Consider the following 19318-nt stretch of genomic DNA (forward strand, 5'->3'; position numbering starts at 1 on the left):
AAACCAAAACAAACGGAAGGAAAAGACAAGAAAAAAGCAGGACAGGTGTTCTCACAACCCCTTAGTCTTCTCTTATTCAGGTTGTAAAACCCATATTTGAGAGGTGCCCACCCTATACCTACAGGTCGGAGTTCCCATCTCTGAGGACAGGACACAGAGAATCAGAACAACCAAGACTTGCTAAGTTCCTCACACCAGCTTGTTGTGGACTATTGGTTGAAGATGCGTTACATTCATTTATGCTGTGGAATATTTGTTTAACCAAAGATGTGTTACATTCTTTTAGGTACATTTGTTTAACTCTGTAACGCTGTGTTACTTTGCCTGCCTAAAACACCTAGTTGCTCTGATAATAAAGAGCTGAACGGCCAATAGCTAAGCAGGGGAGAGAAATAGGTGGGGCTGCCAGGCAGAGAGAATAAATAGAAGAAAGAGAAGAGGGGCGGAGCGAGACAAGGAGATAGAGAGGAGGACACCAGGGTCCAGCCACCCAGCCACACAGCCAGCCACGGAGTCAGAAGGAAAGAAAGATAGATAGAATAAAGAGAGGTTAAAAAGCCCAGAGGCAAAACAGGAAACAGAATAATTTAAGTTAGAAAAGCTGGCTAGAAACAAGCTAAGTTAAGGCCAGGCATTCATAAGTAAGAATAAGTCTCCATGTGATTATTTGGGAGCTGGGTGGTGGGCCCCCCAAAGAGTAAAGAGTTAAAAAAAAACCACACTAGCTTGTGCCCATTATAAATGGCACCCCCTTCAATCACTCTTCACAATTATACACAACTTCCCCCAGCCGAAAGATACAGGTCCCTGTGTAGTTTTGGGACTTTGTTTTCTTTCCAAGATTCCAGATTTACATTGAATAAGTTAGTATTTTTCACATGTTCATTTGTCTCGTGTCGTAGGGGCTTCAGCCGTGAGCTTAGCCGGAGACAATTGGGAAATGAACATACACACACTCCTCTGATGGCAGGAGAAAAGGCTTGCTTGGTCTTAAAGCTTTGGGGAACTTACTAACGCTAATCACACACTTGAGTCAAGACCTCCGTGGAGACTAAAAGTAGATGCCTTTCAGGATGACCTTTTCCAGCTAACATGCAATGGCACTTCTAGAAGCTTCCCTAAGTCTGCATTTCCCCAAGGTGGGGGACTCTGCGGTGTCTGACTCCTCAGAGCAGTTACTCCTGCCCACCCTCCTGGCCTTACCCTGGACTGCACATCTCAAGACACTTTGAGCATGGACACAATGTGTGCAGATTTTCCAGCTGGTATTTTGGTAATCACCCTCGCTGAAGAGGTGTGCCCCCAGGAGAGAGGAGGACCTAGAAGGACCTAGGGGAGAGAAGCACCTAGTTTCCAAACAGAGAGATGCGGAGAATCTCAATGTACAGCCTATTAGGTTCTACTGAAAATCACCAACCGCAATTAACTGCAATTTTGTGAGAGTCAGTTCTTTCCAAGAAACATCTAACAACTGAGGCAGGGCAAGTACCAGCTCCGGGCTTTTTTTACGTGTTGAGGACCGTTTTCATCTTCCCACACTGTCTCGGGCTGGGCGCCCAGAGAGGAAACTCAGGCGCCCCCTTCTCGGCCCCTGCCTTCTGCACCCCGTCCTTCCACAGCTTGCGCTCTGCGGGGACTGCAGATTTCCAAACCCGGACTCGATCCTTCCCTAGATCAGACCCTTTCTACTGTTTTGGGGTTGGAAGGCGCGTCGCTGTGTTAAAAGGCAGACAGACGTGTGGAAAGCAAGAGAGAAAGTTGCATTTAAACTTTAGGAGCTGCGTCACCGCAGTCGCCTGGAGAAAACTCCGCCGAGCTGGACAGATTCCTTGCAGCTTTCAGGCCCCGGGCTTGGGGAGGAGGCGGCGCGCGGGGCGGGGGCGCTCCGGGCTAGGGTGCAGGCGGGGACTTGGGGTGACGCGGTCCCGGGCCGCAGTGCTACACAGGGGTTCTCGGCTTCCGGCAGAGTCCTGTGCGGGACGCGAACCGGGAGGCTGGCTGCCCGCGGGCGAGCCGCGCTGGGAGGCCGAGGCCGGGGTCGGGGCCGGGGAGCCCCGCGAGCCGCCGCAGCGGGGTCCCGGGGCCGCGGAGGGGCCATGGCCGCCGGCGGCATCACCACGCTTCCCACACTGCCGGAGGACGGCGACCCCGTCTTCCCGCCCGGCCACTTCAAGGACCCCAAGCGGCTCTACTGCAAGAACGGGGGCTTCTTCCTGCGCATCCACCCCGACGGCCGCGTGGACGGCGTCCGCGAGAAGAGCGACCCACACGGTGAGCCGTCACCTCCCACCCGCTCCCTAGCCCTCGGGGACGTGGGGACACTGAGGCGAGGCGCCCTTCAGCCCCTAGGCACCGGGGACCCAGGGACTCGGGGAGCAGCTCCATTCCCGTGCCCTCAGGAATAGGGTCCTCGCCCTGCACCTCCTCCCGCAGCTCCAGGTGGGCTGGCTCTAGTCTCTGGTCCCTCGCAGGCCACCTGCTGCAGCCTGGATGCTAGGATGCTGGAGGCCAGGGGTCTGTGGCTCTTGGGAGTGGGGTGGGGGTTGGGGGTGGTAGGTGTGTCTCAGGCAGGACTCTGGAACTCCTTGACATTCTGCAGTCACCCGGGGAAACGGAGGCAGGACGAATTGTTCTTCAGTTGAGCCCTGCACTTCAGTTCGGACTCGGTGATGAGAGGAATGTGGCCCTTACCCTCACAGCTATCACACTCTTCCACCACCCAGCTTCTCCAGGTCATTCCTAAGAGGAAAGCTAAGGGAATCAAACAGACAAGAGACTAGCAAACCAACCTCTGACTTCCTTAGTAAAGCGCGACAGACCTCGATTCAATGTGAAGTCAAGAGCAGATCCTTTGACAGCGCTGAAGTGGGGGTACCTACCTTGTGGTGGATTGAGGGTGAGATAAAAATGACAACTTCAATTTGTGTAATAAAAATATACCGGATCGTGGATATAGAAACCGTCCTAAATCAGTAGGCTCAACTTTCGGGCTCCCAGCTATCACCCGCAGCGTTGGCCGTACCAGGTTGGACCCAGCCCCAGGGTCGGGATGAAACACCTGCGTTTCTGAGTTTGTATTCTCAGCAGTCCTCCTCCAGAAGCTACATTTGGACAGCCACGGGCTAGAAAAGGCCCGAGCGGGCTCGTTCAGGTATCTAAGGGTGGAGGTGAGAGGGACGACCTGCGGTTAAAACAAGTAGTTAAAACATCTGCTTAAAGGGCTGCCTTATCTTTAAGGGTTCTGTTGGGGGTCTGACTTTTTTTTTTTTTTCACCTGAGAGAAGAGTGGTCGAGGTCCTGAAGCTTTCCATTTAGGAGCTCTGTCTTTATCTTAAGACGCCCAGGGAATTCTATCCACTATTTAAGGAGCAGAAAGACCAGAATGCCCCACAAACAAAAGGAGCTGTCCTATGTATGCGACACACACTTTCATATTGCTGAGCATTTTTAGAGCATAATAGAAAATTTAACTGACATATAAAATATAAAAGAAGTACATATGAATGAGGTAGGGTGATTTTCCACACACTGTGTGGTGTTTAAATGGGTTTTAAAAAATATCTATCTCCTCACATTTTTTATGGTAAAACCTTATCCCGATGCTTTCTTCTCCTTTTAAAGCGTGGCACCATGGTTTCTGTCATCACTGCTGGCATTGCTGCTGTGTCCACACAGCCCAGCATCTTGTTGCTACCTCTTGCTTCATAGGGACCACTGAGAGACTGTACGTCTATTATTTGTTCTGGGCCTGCTCTAATTTGGAAAACCTTATCAATTGAAAAGATGCTTGAAAGCTATTAATATGAGTTAGCACTGTTTCTCTATTTTAGTGTAGCCGATGTTAGAAAAATGTGTCTTTGAGATTTGTCTGTCACGGCTCAACAGCTAGGACAAGTAGCATATGCATCCCAGGTGGTTTTGTTCTTTTCCAAAGCATGCGTTGTTTGAAGAGCCGGTTTCATGGCTAAGGGCAGAAGAATCATCTTCCCGTCTGGGTTCTGTTCGGAGCTTTAACTAATGCTCTTGTTTTTGAATGCTGTATTAGCTGCAGAACTATTTTTTCTTTGAAGTCATTTACCTTATAATAAGACAGAAGTGAGTGGGGATAATTCTCAATTGCATAACATATTGCTATACTGTTAAAAACAGCGTGCATTCTTCACAAATATTGAGTGTGATTTTGGACCTTTTTTCTTTTTCTTTTCTTTTCTTTTAGGTAGGGCCTCACTATGCTGATTTCAAACTAGAGATTTTCCTGCCTTGGCCTCCTGCCTCTTGAGTGCTTATAGAATCATAAGCCTTATAATCTTGGGATTGGCCATGTGTCATGATGCCCAGCTCAGTTTCTAATTTTTCTTAAGTTTTACTTTTTAGATTTATTTTATGTGTATGAGTGTTTTGCCTGCATGGATGTCTGTACATCACCTGCATGCAGTGCTCATGGGGGCCAGAAGAGGGCGTTGGATTTCCTGGAACTGGAATTAGGATTACTATGAGCCATCATCACGTGGGTGCTGGGATCTGAACCCAGGTCCTCTTCAAGAGCAGCAAATGCTCTTAATTGCTAAGCCATCTCTCCAGCCCCCCAATTTTGTAGTCTATAACTCCGTGATTCTCAAGTGGAGTAATTTGGCAACTCTTAGAGACATTTGTAGACATCATAACCTAAAACAGCACTTCTGGTAGTTACTGGGGGCATTCCTGGTCTTTAATGGGGTGCATTTCTGGGGTTTAATGAGTAGCATTCCTGGGTATTTGGTGGGGGACCCTCCTGTGTGTTTAGTGGGGGGCACTCCTGGGGGATACTCCTGGGTGTTTAAATGCATAGAACTAGGTGTTTAATGCATAGAACTCCTGTGTGTTTAGTGGGGAGCATTCCTGGGTGTTTAGTGGTAGGTACTCCTGGTGTTTAGTGAGGGATACTTCTGGACATTCAATGGGGGACACTCCTGGCTGTTTAGTGAGGGCATTCCTGGGTCTTCAGCGGGTAGGTGCCCAAGATATTAAATACTCTACTGTCTTCAGAATATACACACAACTAAAACATTCTAGAACTAGGTCCAGGATTTTCCTGACGATCATTAGCAAAGAGGGGATGCTGACAGTCAAGAATAGAATAACTCATCCAGATGTGTGCCAACAACTAACTCTCCTAGAGGACATCTTTTTCCTGACAAGAATACCAAAGAGATCATTGATCATTTTTGTATAGTCTCCCATGGACATAACCTTATGTACAGTGTGTTTTCCTAGCATGAAAAAGGTACACTGATGGGTGAGCAGATCAGGACGAGGCTCAAGGGAAAAATACAGGAAAGTGTAGGTGAGGGCAAATTGGCAGTATCTCCTCAACCGCACACTTCCCTAAACATATTGGGAAATAACAGCAGCCTCTTTCCCACTGCATTAATGGCTCAGATTCTCAGCTCCTTGTGGTCTCAATCTTTAAAGTGTCCAGTTGACCCGAAACTGTATCACCCGAGATTTATTCCTTTCTGTTTATATCTCTTCCAAGGTGCAGAAAGCTCTGAAAGGCAGACATAATCCGATGATGCCTCTGCTCCACCTCTGCTGGTGTCGATGTCAGCTTGACAGGAGCTGGAGTCAGCACAGTGTTGTCCTAATACCTCCATAAGATCAGCTGTAGGCAGAACTGTAAGGCATTGTCTTAGTGATTGATGGGAGAGGGCCCAGCCCATGGCGGGGTGGTGCCACGCTGGGCAGGTAGTCCTGGGTTCTATAAGAAAGCAGACTGAGCAAGCCAGTAAGCAGCACCCCTCTATGGCCTCTGCTTCAGCTCCTGTCTCCAGGTTCCCACCCAGTTTGAGTTCCTGCCTTGGCTTCCCACAAAGGATTGTTGTGGTCCAAGATATGTAAGCCAAATAAACCCTTTCCTCCCCAAGTTTCTTTTGGCCATGGTGTTTCATCACAGCAACAGTAAGCCTAACTAGGACAGTGACTCTGAATGAAGTCGCGAGTGCCAGGGAGTTCTGGGAAGCATGCTTGGAAGACTGTGATCCACACAGTGGGTGCTGGCTAGGTGAGTAGTGAAGTTCAGCTACAGAAGGAGCAAGGTAGGGGCAGGTGTGAACGTTCTGGAAGTGAGGCCAGAGAGGACAACCAAATACAGGTGTTTCCAGGTTTGCAGGGTTGCTGATGGTCAGTGGTGCTCCACTCCTGGCTGATCCTCAAGTTCTTTTCACTCAGAGGGGCCGGTTTTCTGCACCTTTGTGTTTACAGGCCTAGAAGATCTTTATCTGACAGGGGAGCCGTGATCAAAACAAGGTGCTCCCAGTGGTTGTAGCCTGCTTCTCCAGCACATGTGCTGTGCACACACCTTCCTTTTGGCATCCTTGATCTGGATCTCAGCAAGCCTCTTCTAATGCCCCTGGGGATGCATTGCATTGTGTCTGTTCTGAAGCTTTGAGCAGGGGGTCATGTGAGATGTCCCAAAGGAGAGAACATTTTTATCCCAAGCAGCACGTACAGCATGTGGAGGAGTGTGAGATGTGGGCTGCTTACGGACATGCTAGCATTAAATCTATTCCAGATGTTCTTTCTTAGGGGAAAGGAAGGTAGTTAGAACTGCTGGATCTACCCCGAGCTAACCCTAACTGCTCATTGGTAACAGTTCTCTGCTTCCAGGCATTGGGGGACATGAGATTGGCAGAGATTGATGGTTAGCCCACACCCATGAGCAGTGGGGATGATGGACAGGTCAGCTTGCTTTCTACACTCTTTGCCGCTGCACACATTCTGCACAGCGCCAAAAATAAAAACATGGGCTGTGAAATTCACAGATCTCGTTTTATAGAGGCTCAGAGTGGTAGCCAGTTGCCTGAGTTACTCCCCTGACTCACTCTCCTGACCCAGCTTCTTGCCCACCTGGCTGCTGGCCTGCTGGGCCTGCTTCTGCAGCCTCCTTGCTCTCTCCCGTCCCGTAGTCATGGTACCCTGGGGATGCCTGTGGCCGAGCTTCCTCAGGACACTGAGGGCCAGTTGCTTCAAGGGCTCTATGCGCCCACTATTGCTATTTTCTGAGGGTTCTGGGCAAAGCAGCCTTAGCTTTTCCATTGCCCTGTGTAAATGCATCCATTCATTAAACGATTCTAGATGCTTCGGCCTTTCCCTGCTTTGGTCATATCTGGCAAGTGGTTCCTGCCAATTTGCCTTAATAAGCATGGTATTTACTGTAATGCTGTTTGTGTTCAGTAAACAAATGAGGTCAGACTCTCAGAGCTTATTAATCCTGGAAATCATGTAATCTGTACAGAGAGAAAGGACAATTCATGAGTCACAGATATTACCACACCTTAGGAGTCTTTAAAGATGCACTCAGTGCCAAGTGACATCAGCCTAGAGAAGGCAACATTCCCTTCTGATGTGCCCTGAGGGCTTTTGTTGGGTTTATAAAACATCCATTATATAACCAGACCTCTGACACTGGGACGATCTGAGTATTCTCTGATTACGTCATGCAACACGGACAGATATGATTTTAAAGTTCAACTTGAAAACAAAATCTTGTAGATACAGTGAACAAACCAGAACCAAGCTTTGTACTTCACAAGTGAAAGTCCACAGTGATGCTGGGAAGTTGTCATCAGCAGCAGGGCTGGCCCAGGTGTTTAGGGTCCCTCTAGGGGAAACTGCCTTCTACTCACAGAAGATGCTGAAGGAGGGATGGTGGCCGCACATGCTGGGAGTCTTCTCATCTTTTCCCAGTTCCTGTCCTTGTGGATTTCCCAACGTCCTTCCAGGCCTCTTAAGCCTGTAGCACACACTTGTAAGGCGGCTGGCCTGGGCTAAAAGCCTGTGACTCTGGAATGAGCACATCTGGGGCACACATCTTAACCTCATTAGCATATTCTGTTCAAACATGTGTGTGTGTGTGTGTGTGTGTGTGTGTGTGTGTGTGTGTGTGTGTTTAAGCTTATTTTCTGTGTTTTAATGTCAAGGATCTGATCTTGTACTTTTGTCACTGCTCACTAAGTACTGTGTGTGTGTGTGTGTTCTTATTTTTTTTTTAGCAAAACAATTATGCCAAGTTCGGGCCAGTGAGCTGCAATGTGCACGGTAGTTAGGATGTCTGTAGGAGATTTGCCTGTCGAACATGCGCTACTTTATTCACATAAACCTTTCTTACAATACCATGTTATTATAAAGGTTGTGGCGATCTCATGGAAGTAGACATCTCACCAAGTAGGGAAGTGTTGGTTGGTCAGGCAGAACAAACTGCAGGTTTTCACTGGGAAATCCTCTCCGGTGAGAAAGCCACCGCAAGGGCCTTGAGCTAGAGTGGGCCAGGAGGATGGCACCACTGAGGTGGTCCCAGAAGGTCCTTGAGAGTGTGGGACAAGGGGCTAATGCTGGCAGATAGGCATGTGAGAACTAAGTAAGCCAGAGTCACGCAGTGGCAGTTGCAGAGTCCTCTTGCCAATGGAAATCAGCACAGGGGCTTGAGACGTGTCTCAGGAGAATGGTGGTGCAATCTTGCGTACTGTCTACAAAGGTCCTATTTTTGTATTACTCTAGTAGTTCTTAGTTTTGGGTTACTGAACCTCCCAGCCTTGGAGCTGGTGCATTAGCATACATACCAATGTTTGTCTTGGGCTTGGCTCACATTGGAGCTGCTTTGTGGCTTCCTCCTATCTTGAAAGCATTACCTTATTTCAAGTCACACAAAATGGTTTTCAAGTTATATAAAATGGTTTCACTTGTGTTAGTAACAAATTAGAAATAATTTGTATACCTACAGAACTCCAGGTAAGCACTAGACAGTAAAAATTGGCTATAATTTGGGATATTTCCTTCTTCTGCCCCCTGTCAGCTCAGCAACTAATAATCTGCCTGTCAAAGTTATTGTTAATAATTGTGTCCGGGGACCCCCTGAGCTATGTTACAGATGCTTCTGGAACTTGGGAGGGGTTAAGAGCAGGTTGTGACTTCCCCTTTGAGCTACAGACTGTGGCTCTTAGAAATCACACTGGACTGTTTCTAACCCTCGTCTGATGTTTTTCGTCCTGAAGAAGTGCAGCAGCAGTGAGCCGATAGCCTGTGTTTAACTTATGTCTCATCCTAGGTGACCTGTTTCTCTTCCTACAAAAGGTGACTTGCCTGTTGTGACCCTGCTGCTTGCTCACTTGTTTATAGAAACCTGGAATATATGTGTGTGTCTTTTCAGAGGGTTATTGACCCCGCACTAACCTCTGTCCTGGATTATCCAGTAGAATTCCTCAGTAAAAGTTCCAGGTTTTGTGGATATTAACAGCATAAAGAAAGATGGGTTGAAAGTAAGGGTTACATCCCAAGTGTAACTGAACTATTAAGAATAATTTTGATTTAATTAATAATTAATCTTATATTAATTTATAATAGAAGTTTATTAATAATAATTTAAATTACTCCCTAAAGAGGTGGTTTATTTATGAGAAATATTTGCAGAGTGATGATCCAGCTAGGTTCTGTGGGTTTCCTGTCCTTTGTTGGTAACTCAGGCCCTGTGAGAGGATGCTGGGGCTTCTGGAGGAACCCAGCCACCTCCATGAGATGAGTTGAACTCCGTACACCCTGAGTGTTGGAGAATGACAGCATCCCCATGGATAGCTCCTCAGCTGAGGGTTCTAGTCTCTGGTGTCTTGCTTAGACTTCACTTGAGATAATTATATCTAACCCTGTTATAGTTGGGAAACTTAGGGAATCTTGGAGGTGGGTTTTTCTAAGGAAAGTCAATGGAAAGATGAGTCATTACTCAGGAAAAATGAACCGTACAACTTTTATTAGCAGTTCTGATTTCTTTAAAAGCATTTACAATTTTTGGTTTAGATTTGGAAAAATTGTGTGTGTATGTGTGTGTGTGTCTATCTGTTTTGTAACTGCATGCCCATTGTGGCCAGAAGAGAGAGTAGATCCTGTAGCTGTAGCTACAGATGTTGTGAGCAGCCCCGTGCTGGGGGCTGAGCTTTGGGCCTCAGTAACAGTACAAGTGCTCTCAGTAACCGAGGTCTCTCTCCAGCCCCAGAGTTTTGCCTTGTTTGAGACAAGAGTCTTCCCCTGTAGCACAAACTGGTCTGGAACCCTTGCTGATCTCCTTGCCTCAGCCTCCGAGTCCTGGGATTACAGCTGTGAGCCACCATGGCCAGCAGCATTCAGAATTTTTTTTAAGCACTATGTGCTGTAGGATAACTTTTCCTTGGTGTTCTGAGACCTGTTAATTCTTTCTCAGTGGTTCAAACACTGAAGTCCTGTACTTCCTTCCACTTTGCCTGATTTTCATTTTGTAATAACCCATTTTAAGTGCATCCTGGCAATAGGATTCTGTGTCAATCATTTGGGAGACTTGCTTCCAGTTCAGGTACTGTTTTTGTTCTTTTGGGGGGCCCGCCACCAGCTCCCAAATAAATCACACACAGAGGCTTATTCTTAATTATAAATGCCCGGCCTTAGCTTGGCTTATTTCTAGCCAGCTTTTCTTTAAACTATCCCATCCACCTTTTGCCTCTGGGCTTTTCCCATTCTCTTACTTCTGTAAATCTTACTCCTATTCCATGGCTGACTCTGTGGCTGGTCCCTGGTGTCCTCCTCCTCCTCCTCTCTAGTTCCTTGATCTCTCCTCCCAGATTTCTCCTTCTATTTGTACTCCCTGTCTGCAGCCCTGCCTATCCTTTCTCCTACTTTGCTATTGGCCATTCAGTTCTTAATTAAACCAATCTCATGTTTTAGACAGGCACAGTAACATAGCTTCACAGAGTTAAACAAATGCAGCACAAACAGAGGTAACACATCTTAAAATAATATCCTACTACATTCAGTCATGTGGCCTCTCCCAGTATGCCACCCTCCTACGACATGTGGCACTATTGCCTGCCTCTGGCTTCTTGGGAATCCTTTGGTCTCAGTACACTAAGGGTGCTCCTGCCCAGCTGATTTCCCTGCATACTCTCTTGTGTCTGGTCTTTCACTTGCCTGTTCCCTGTCTCTCTGCTTTATGCTCTCCCTCCCTTCTTCTTTCTGTTTATGTTCTAGAATTTCTTCAGCACATCATTTTTAGTCTCTTGTGATCCTGTGCTTCCCCTGTCTAAGGACAGGCACCTCACCACAGCCTCAGTGTCACATGTCACTACCTCAGACTGGCTCCTTTCCCCATCGAGTTTCCAAGTCTAGTTAAGCTGCTTTTCTAAATGCCAGAGACCCATAGCAACTGCCTTGCCCTTTCCTCAATGTGCATGTGTATGCATGCACACACTTGCATACCTCCTCAATATGCATGTATATATATGCACACACTTGCATACCTCCTCAATATGCATGTGTATATATGCATACACTTGCATACTTCCTTAATATGCATGTGTATGCATGCACACACTTGCATACTTCCTCAATATGCATGTGTATGCATGCACACACTTGCATACTTCCTCAATATGCATGTGTATGCATGTACACACTTATATACCTCCTCAATATGCATGTGTAGGCATGCACACACTTGCATACTTCCTCAATATGCATGTGTATGCATGCACACACTTACATACTTCCTCAATATGCATGTGTATGCATGCATACTTGGGTCTGTCTCCCAGTCTTTGTGGTTCTTCTTTGACCCACTCGTCGTTTCTCCTGCTACTTCCCTGAAGCATTAAGTAAACCTGTTGATAGTCTCAAATATGGCTGTTAGTTTCCTTTCTGTTGCGGTGTTAAAATACCCAACGAAAAGCAACTTAAGGAGAAAAAGGTGATTTTAGCTCACAATTCCAGGTTAGCAGGGAACTAAAGGTGGCAGGAACTTAGAGCAACTAATCAAATCCATCCACAGTTGAGCAGAGAGAAGTGAAGGCATGCAAGCTTACTATTCAGCTCACTTTCCTGACAGTCTAATACAGCCCGGGACCTAGACCCAGAGAATGGTGACCTGTCCTCTCACATCAGTTAACATAATCAAAGTAGTCCCACAGGCCACAGACACGCCCGTGGACACGCCCACAGACCCATCTCTTCCTCGTTGAGACTCCCTTCCTACTTGATTCACAATCTTTATTACATTCTTTTTTTTTTTTTTAATTTATTTATTGTGTATACAGTGTTCTGCCTGCATGCATCCCTGCAGGCCAGAAGAGGGCACCAGATCTCATTACAGATGGTTGTGAGCCACCATGTGGTTGCTGGGAATGAACTCAGGACCTTTGGAAGAACAGCCAGTGTTCTTAACCTCTGAGCCATCTCTCCAGCCCGATTCACAATCTTTAAATAGACAGTTTAACCTTACCATCCTTCCCCAGGTCCTTCAGCATCTTCTGTCCCTGTCAGCTGCCCACGTTCACCTCTTTCCATAGTTGGTCTTTCCTAATGTAATTCCCATTTTCCAAACTCTTTTTCTTCTCAGTTCCACTCTCTCACCCTCTCCCCTCCCATTCTTAACTTTCTTTGGGAAGGTCCTATAAGAACAACCTCAAGAGTTCTCTGTCACCCTTTCCTCTGCCTTCACAGGGGGAGCTTAAGGGATATGTTTTCCCATAGTGCTTGGCGCCTCATCTTTATCTGATGGTTTATGTGTCTGTCTGTCTGTCTGTCTGTCTGTCTAAATGAACTGGGTCTATGAACTCCTTGAGGGGAAGGAGTAGGTCAGATTTTCTTAGTCCACCCTCACACACAGTGGCCACTCAAATATGTTTGCTGGGTTAACCATTCGCCCAACAAGCCAGCCAGGGCTTTTCACCCACCGTCCAGCCTCCTGGTCATGCCCCAAGTTCAGCCAACATGATCTCTATAGCTGGAACCCTGTCTCCTTTTGCTCCCAGCCCAGGTCCTGTGTGCTGTCCGTAACTCACTTCACTGAATTATCATCACTTGTCGCAGTTGGGTTGAGCTGACATGGGATTTTTAAAGCACGAAGGTAACCTAGACACTCGCTGTTCCCTAGTAGCTCCACATGTCCTCATCTCTTCTGGGAGTCCAAGGCTGTTACTCACTTGAGGCTCCCTGAGGCTCAGCAGCTGGATGCAGGGTCAATGTGAGGTGTATGAGGGTTCGACCCACCGACTTGCCTCCCCTGCTGCCGTCCTGCCCTCCATTCTTGTCTCCTTTCCTTCTACCTCCTTTCTTTACCTTTCCCTGGTCCTCTTTCCATTGCCTTTCACTTTCTCCTTTCCCCTTTTCTGTCTCATCTTTCTTTACCTCATGCTAATGAGCATTCTGCCACAGAACTGTCTGAATGAAGTACCAGGGCGTTCAGAAGCACGCTGTGGCGTGTGATGTATGTGAAATGTGAGTGGTCATGACAGGCCCCACCCCATTCTTTTTTGTAAGAGCATCTTCTCATTGGTCTGAGGAAGCAACACAGCAGTGACCATGGTCCTCTGTCCCAGTCACTTGCTCCTGAGGAAGACTTTCTCCTCCGCTCTGGGGGAAGAGACTCCCTGTTTCTATTTGATCTAGATGCTCAGCTCCACTGTCCTCTCACAGAGGAAGCCAGAGTGCTTCCCCATAACTTCACGGAGGAATGCAGACTGGGGGTGCACACTTGACTCAGGCACCACCTTAATGCCCAAGTCACTTTTCCTCCCAGTGGCAAACCAGAACCACTTTATAAAGGAGGGCCGAGGATGTCTGGCACCTTTGTTGGTATCCTGCTTGGCTGTGAGGAAATGGCACAGAGCGCTTCCCTCAGATTTACGAGCCAGTATTCATCATAACAATCTGCAAAACTCACTGTGTGACAGTGAGTCAGGCTCTTTGTGATGGGATGTCTGCAGGGGAGGGTGGGGAGAGAAGGCTGAATAACTGTCTCCTTTGCCTCCTCTCCAAGCTGAATCATTTTACAAACAGGAAACAATTCATAGGTTTTGTCACGGTCATTATACAAATAGGAACCGGAAGAACATGACAGAGAGGAGCAGCACCTCCATTACAAAGTTCCTTTTCAGGGGACAGTGCCGGGGTGTGTGAAAACAAGCTGGATTTAGCTCAGTGGTAGAGCGCTTGCCTAGCAAGCACAAGGCCCTGGGTTCGGTCCTCAGCTCTGAAAAAAGTAAAATAAATAAAAAAATAAAAATAAAAAGCTGGGCGGTAGTGGCGCATGCCTTTAATCCCAGCACTGGGGAGGCAGAGCCAGATGGATCTCTGTGAGTTCGAGGCCAGCCTGGGCTATAGAGTGAGTTCTAGGACAGGCTCCAAAGCTACACAGAGAAACCTTGTCTCAAAAAACATAAAAAGAAAAGAAAAAGAAAAAAAAAACAAGCTGGAAAAGTATTTTATATACTTATTAAAATGAATGGAAAACAAACATCACTTTAGGGAACATACTACCTGATGAGCAGACTTTGTAGTGAGTTAGAAATAGAATTGATTTCTCTACTATATATAAATATTATGTGTCTCATATATAGTATCTTTTAAAACAGTACCTGGTATATGTCTTCTTTCACCCTTATTTTTTCTGTTGTATTTTAATACAGCTTTAAATTTTTCTTACAGCTATTTCTAGCCTTGGTCTCATTTACAAAGGTGTGTGCATAGGATGCACGTGAGTGTTGCATGTGCTTGTCTATGCTGGGGAAGGTGTCATTTTCTCACTGACTGGGGGGGAACTCGAGGAAAGGCCCCTTTGACTTTGGAGGTTCTGGTTTGGGGGTGGTATGTCCTTGCATTTTACATGGTTGGTGTTTTCTGTTACCTTTTAGCTTACTGGAAATAGATGTTTAGAGAGGCTTTGTGTAAATCATGTTTAAAGCTTTCATTTTGATTGTGAGACCTCTTAATCTTATTTCTTATTTATTCATAGCTATTCAAAACCCACTAATATAGAATTGGAATTTAATTCAAGAGGGGTTGAGAAGCAGATTTGCTTTGGTTGAGTTTACTCATATGTGAAGAAACAGTCGACAGAAGGTGCCGGGATTAAAAATAATGAACCGCAGTGGCATAGTTTCAACTGTTAAAGGCAGGAAAGTGTTAAAGGCGCATGCTGATTTCTGGACGGGTTGATACAAAAGCCATGATGGATTCGTGGATCTGTCTAGTTCTGTCCAGATAATGGAGAGTCCTACACTGAGTGGCAAATTAGGGGCGGGGCCAGGTGTTCAGCTTTCAGCACTCTATCTCAGGACCATAACTGAGTATTGAATACATGAATGAATGAATGCATGAATGAATAAAGAATGAATGAATGAATGAAAATTTTGAGGGCATGTTCTGTTTCATGTTTAGAAATACAATCTTTTAAACCTCAAAGACAAACTTCTAAGTCAAAGATTATTTCTCATTTTTCAGGTAAGAAAAGTGTTTTGTTGTTGTTGTTGTTCTTTTTTTTTTTTTTTTTTTTTTACACTTTAGGCATTTCAAGCCATAGTCTCTGTCTATGATAGCAAGCAATGGATTGTGAATTCTAGAATCTTCTTGTTTAGAATACAGGTTCATGGCAGAGTTCCACGTGGACAGAAATGTGAACAGACACTGGTTTTGTGGCAGCGAGATCCAAATTTCTGATTTTGCTTGACATACTGAAAAATGCATCCATGTTAAAGAGCATGAAAAGGCTCAGGGGATGGCTGAGGAGAGCTGCTATCCTGAAGGGCCAGGTGGCTGCCCAATGAAGCCATGACATGGGAACATCTTCTAGAAAGAGACAGCTTTCTCTGTTGAGGAGAAATTTGTCCTTTTTTCTTTCAGGTTGTCTGAGTTTATAGGGTGGATACCTGGATATACATCCTAGGTCTTTGAAGTTTTGGCATTTCTCTTTGGATGGGAGAAACTGTTAAACTAATTTAACCCGTAGCACTATGTAAAACAATGGCTTGAAAGCAGTTCTGGGGCTGGCTGTGTTATGTCAGAGTTGAAGGAGTCGTCTACCCTCCCCACCTGGCTCTTGCACTTCGCTTAGGAAATGGTTCTGTTTTAGTACTAATATTTCTTCACTCTTGAAGGGTTGTTTTCTAAAGAACTGGTTTTTTCTTTTTAAAATAAGATTTATTGTTTTTTATATGTGTGTGTCTATCTATGTGAGTGGTGTACACATGTGTATTCAAGTGCCCACAGAAGACATGTAGGATCCTTTGGAGCTGGAGTTACAGACATTTGTGAGCTGTCTATTGTGGGTGCTAGGATCCATGCTCTGGTCCTGATCAGAGAGCAGTAGGCACTCTTAACCCCTGGGCCATCTATCTCTCCAGCCCTAGGAACTGAAGCTTTCAGATGGCACATTAAAATTAGAAGTAATTACGGACCATATTACAGAAGCATGGAGTGAACCCTGAAGTCGGGATCTAGAAGATGAAAACCCTGAGTAAGCTGGCCATGTAGAAATGCAGAGAGTAGTTAAATGGCTATTTTAAAAGCATAATGAGTCTTTCAAGGAATTTGAGATAGGCTTACTATAAAGACATGATTTAAGATTTATAAACAATCCAAAATGACTTTAAAGCACAGACATACCTTCATACTTTTCTGTACCACTCAGCTTTGCCAGTCACTAAATGTGTCGAATGTGTTGTGTGAGGAAGTGAAGACCAAGATGGATGAACAGATATCAAGAAGGCACTCTGCTGCCTGAACCCAGAAAACTGCCTGAAGACAAACTCCTCTTTGCTCGGAGTCTTCGGCCGTCTGTGATACCATTGCCACCTTACCTGTGGATCGGCTGGAATAGTGGTGTTTCCACAGCCTGTCTTCCTGCTTAAGCAATCCGTGTCTGCTCTGCATGGCCTTCGCTCACGCTGGCATCTGCCTGATTGCCGTGCTGGTTCTAGTTCTAGCCCCAAATACTGACTTCCACACTGCCAATCTGCCCCATCAGTGCCAGTTCCCGAGACCACAACAAAACACCAGCTTAAACAATGCACACTTACCTTCTCGAATTTTGTAAGCTGAAAGTCAGGGATCCAGGTGTTGGCTGATTTAGACTGCTCCCAGGCCACTCTCCTGGGTGTGAGCTGGCTGCCCTTTGCCACCTCCACACTTGGTGTATAGACACCTGTGCCCCTAAGATGTCCCAATTTCCTGTTATAGGACACCATTCTCATGAAAGCTGAAGAGAAGTGTGCATTCGAATCTTCTGGACATGGAACCAGTCCATTCCTCAGACAGCATTCTGTTGTTGTTTTTTCACTCTTTGGCTTTTTACTCTTTGCTCTTTTGGGGGCCCTGCCACCCAGCTCCCAAATAAATCACACACACACGAAGGTTTATTCTTTCTTATGAATGCCCAGCCTTAGCTTGTCTTGTTTCTTGCCAGCTTTTCTTAAATTATCCCATCTACCTTTGCCTCCGGGCTTTTACCTTTCTCTATTTCTGTATATCTTTCCTTTCCTTCTTATTCTGTGTCTGGCTGTGTGGCTGTGTGGCTGGCCCCTTCTTTTCTTGATCCTTCCTCCTCCTATTTATTCTCTCTGCCTGTCAGCCTCACCTATCCTTTCTCTGCCCAACTATTGGCCGTTCAGCTCTTTATTAGACCAATCAGGTGTTTTAGACAGGCACAGTAACACAGCTTCACAGAGTTAAACAAATGCAACATAAAAGAATGCAACACATCTTTGCGTCATTAAAACAAATGTTCCACAGCGTAAACGAATGTAACACATCTTAAAATAATATTCCACAACAGCATAGGCCCCTCAGGCCCTATGAACAAGGCTTCCTGCTGTCTCTCTCTCTGTGTTCCACTTACTCAGGTGATGTCATCAGTAGCATGAGGATTTGCTCACCTCAAAATTATCAGTTTCGGCAAGACAGGTAGGCACAGACCTTCATGCTTAGCTGCTCCAGAGGCTGAGACAGTTCAGGGTCCTCCTGAGCTATGCAGCATCTTCAAGGCCAGCCTGAGCTATAGAACAGGACCTTGCTTCGACATTTAAAAACACAGAAAAAGGTTGGGAATGTAACAGCTCTGTGGTAGAGCACTTTCTAGGTGGTGTGGTTTGACTCTGTAATGCCCCCACAGCCTCATGTGCTGGAACACTTGGCTCCCATCTGGTGGTACTTTTTTGGGTGGTGCTAGAACCTTATGGGGTGGGGCCTTGGTGAAGGAAGTGAGTCACTGGGAAGCCAGCCTCAGTTACATTCTGACCTCTGTTTCTTGGGCCGCCAAGATAAGCAGGCAGCTCCATAGTGCTGCCACCACCACCTCATTTGAATGTAAGTACCCCTTTAGAGGCCCTGTCTCCAAATACAGTCAGTACTAGGGGTTATTTAGGAGCTAACATTTGAGCTCACAAATATAACTTGACTTTTAACACCATCTTATCAGCTGGGCTTTATGCTTTGCTGGAGAATTTATTCATATACCCTGTCTAGTTGATACAGTTGAGCATTATTCTCTTCTGTTCAGAAGAACAAGACTAACTCCTCAAGGGGAACCCTGGTGCATAATCCCCTAGCCACTAGTGGTCCATAGGAAGCAGAAAGCATAAGATAGGAAACTTAGAATGCAGGTGGTAGTAGTAAATAGCAAATGTTCTAGAAACAGGATTGAGAATCCTGAGGAAAGAGCAGTAGCATGAGGAGTAACTGAGGCACTATTGTGGAAGAGTGGTGACATCCATCAGCTGTAATGGGACAGGAGCATTTCTCAGAGCCGTACTCTATAAGAGAACCATGTTTCCTTCAGGACAACTCCATGTGTTAGCTTCTTAGGCCAGGGCCCACCTCAATTGTTTGGATGTTACCAATGGCTGTTTTTCACAGCAATGGCTGCAATGCCCATCAAAGCCTAAAGTTTTTATTGTCTAGCCCTTTACAGAGTGTTCTCTGATACCTGGTTCGGGCTTTATTTTTGTTTTTATTTTTACTTCTTGATCATAGTATTACTGCTGTTCCCACTATTAAATCTGATATAATATGAGCATGACTTTTATTTCTCAGCCTTTTGAGCAAAATTCCTATCTCCAGGCTGATTTCTTATTTTTAAATGTTTATTAATTATCTAATGTCATGTAATACATTGGAAGCACATTTCCCACTAAATGGCATAAAAGATAAAATAGTGACACTAATTTTTTATCTATTTATTATCCCAGGGTGTCTTAGGGTTTCTGTTGCTGTGAAGAGACACCATGATCGCAGCAACTCTTATAAAGGAAAAACATTTAATTGAGGTGGCAGCTTTCAGTCTCTGAGGTTCAGTCCATTGTCATCATGGCAGGGAGCATGGCGTCATGCAGGCAGGCATGGTGCTGGAGAAGGAGCTGAGATTCCTGCATCTTGACCAGTAGGCAACAGGAAGTGAACTAAGGCACTGGGTGTGACTTGAGCATATATGAGACCTCAAAGCCCGCCTCTATAGTGACACACTTCCTTCCACACCCACTCCAACAAAGCCACA

At 45.9% G+C, this 19318-nt stretch overlaps 1 protein-coding gene and 1 long non-coding RNA gene across 3 annotated transcripts in view; one reads left to right on the top strand and one right to left on the bottom strand.

The window, feature by feature from the left end:
* Positions 1–1737: 1737 nt before the first annotated feature.
* Positions 1738–2550, bottom strand: LOC131912959 (uncharacterized). Its single transcript, XR_009379767.1, has 2 exons — positions 2422–2550; positions 1738–1970 (listed from the first exon to the last, which is right to left on the bottom strand). It is a non-coding gene; the product is annotated as an uncharacterized LOC131912959 (long non-coding RNA).
* Positions 2037–19318, top strand: part of Fgf2 (fibroblast growth factor 2) — a 63832-nt gene continuing 46550 nt past the window's right edge. The window contains exon 1 of one of the 2 annotated variants that reach the window (XM_059265262.1): positions 2037–2271. In XM_059265262.1, the coding sequence (XP_059121245.1) occupies positions 2097–2271 (175 nt within the window). In that variant the 5' untranslated portion in view covers positions 2037–2096. Of the gene's footprint in view, positions 2272–2618; positions 2897–19318 lie in introns of those variants that run through there. The other variant, XR_009379766.1, reaches the window with a different exon arrangement.

The sequence above is a fragment of the Peromyscus eremicus genome, chromosome 6 (genome assembly GCF_949786415.1).
Source record: "Peromyscus eremicus chromosome 6, PerEre_H2_v1, whole genome shotgun sequence".
Taxonomy (NCBI): Eukaryota; Metazoa; Chordata; class Mammalia; order Rodentia; family Cricetidae; genus Peromyscus; species Peromyscus eremicus.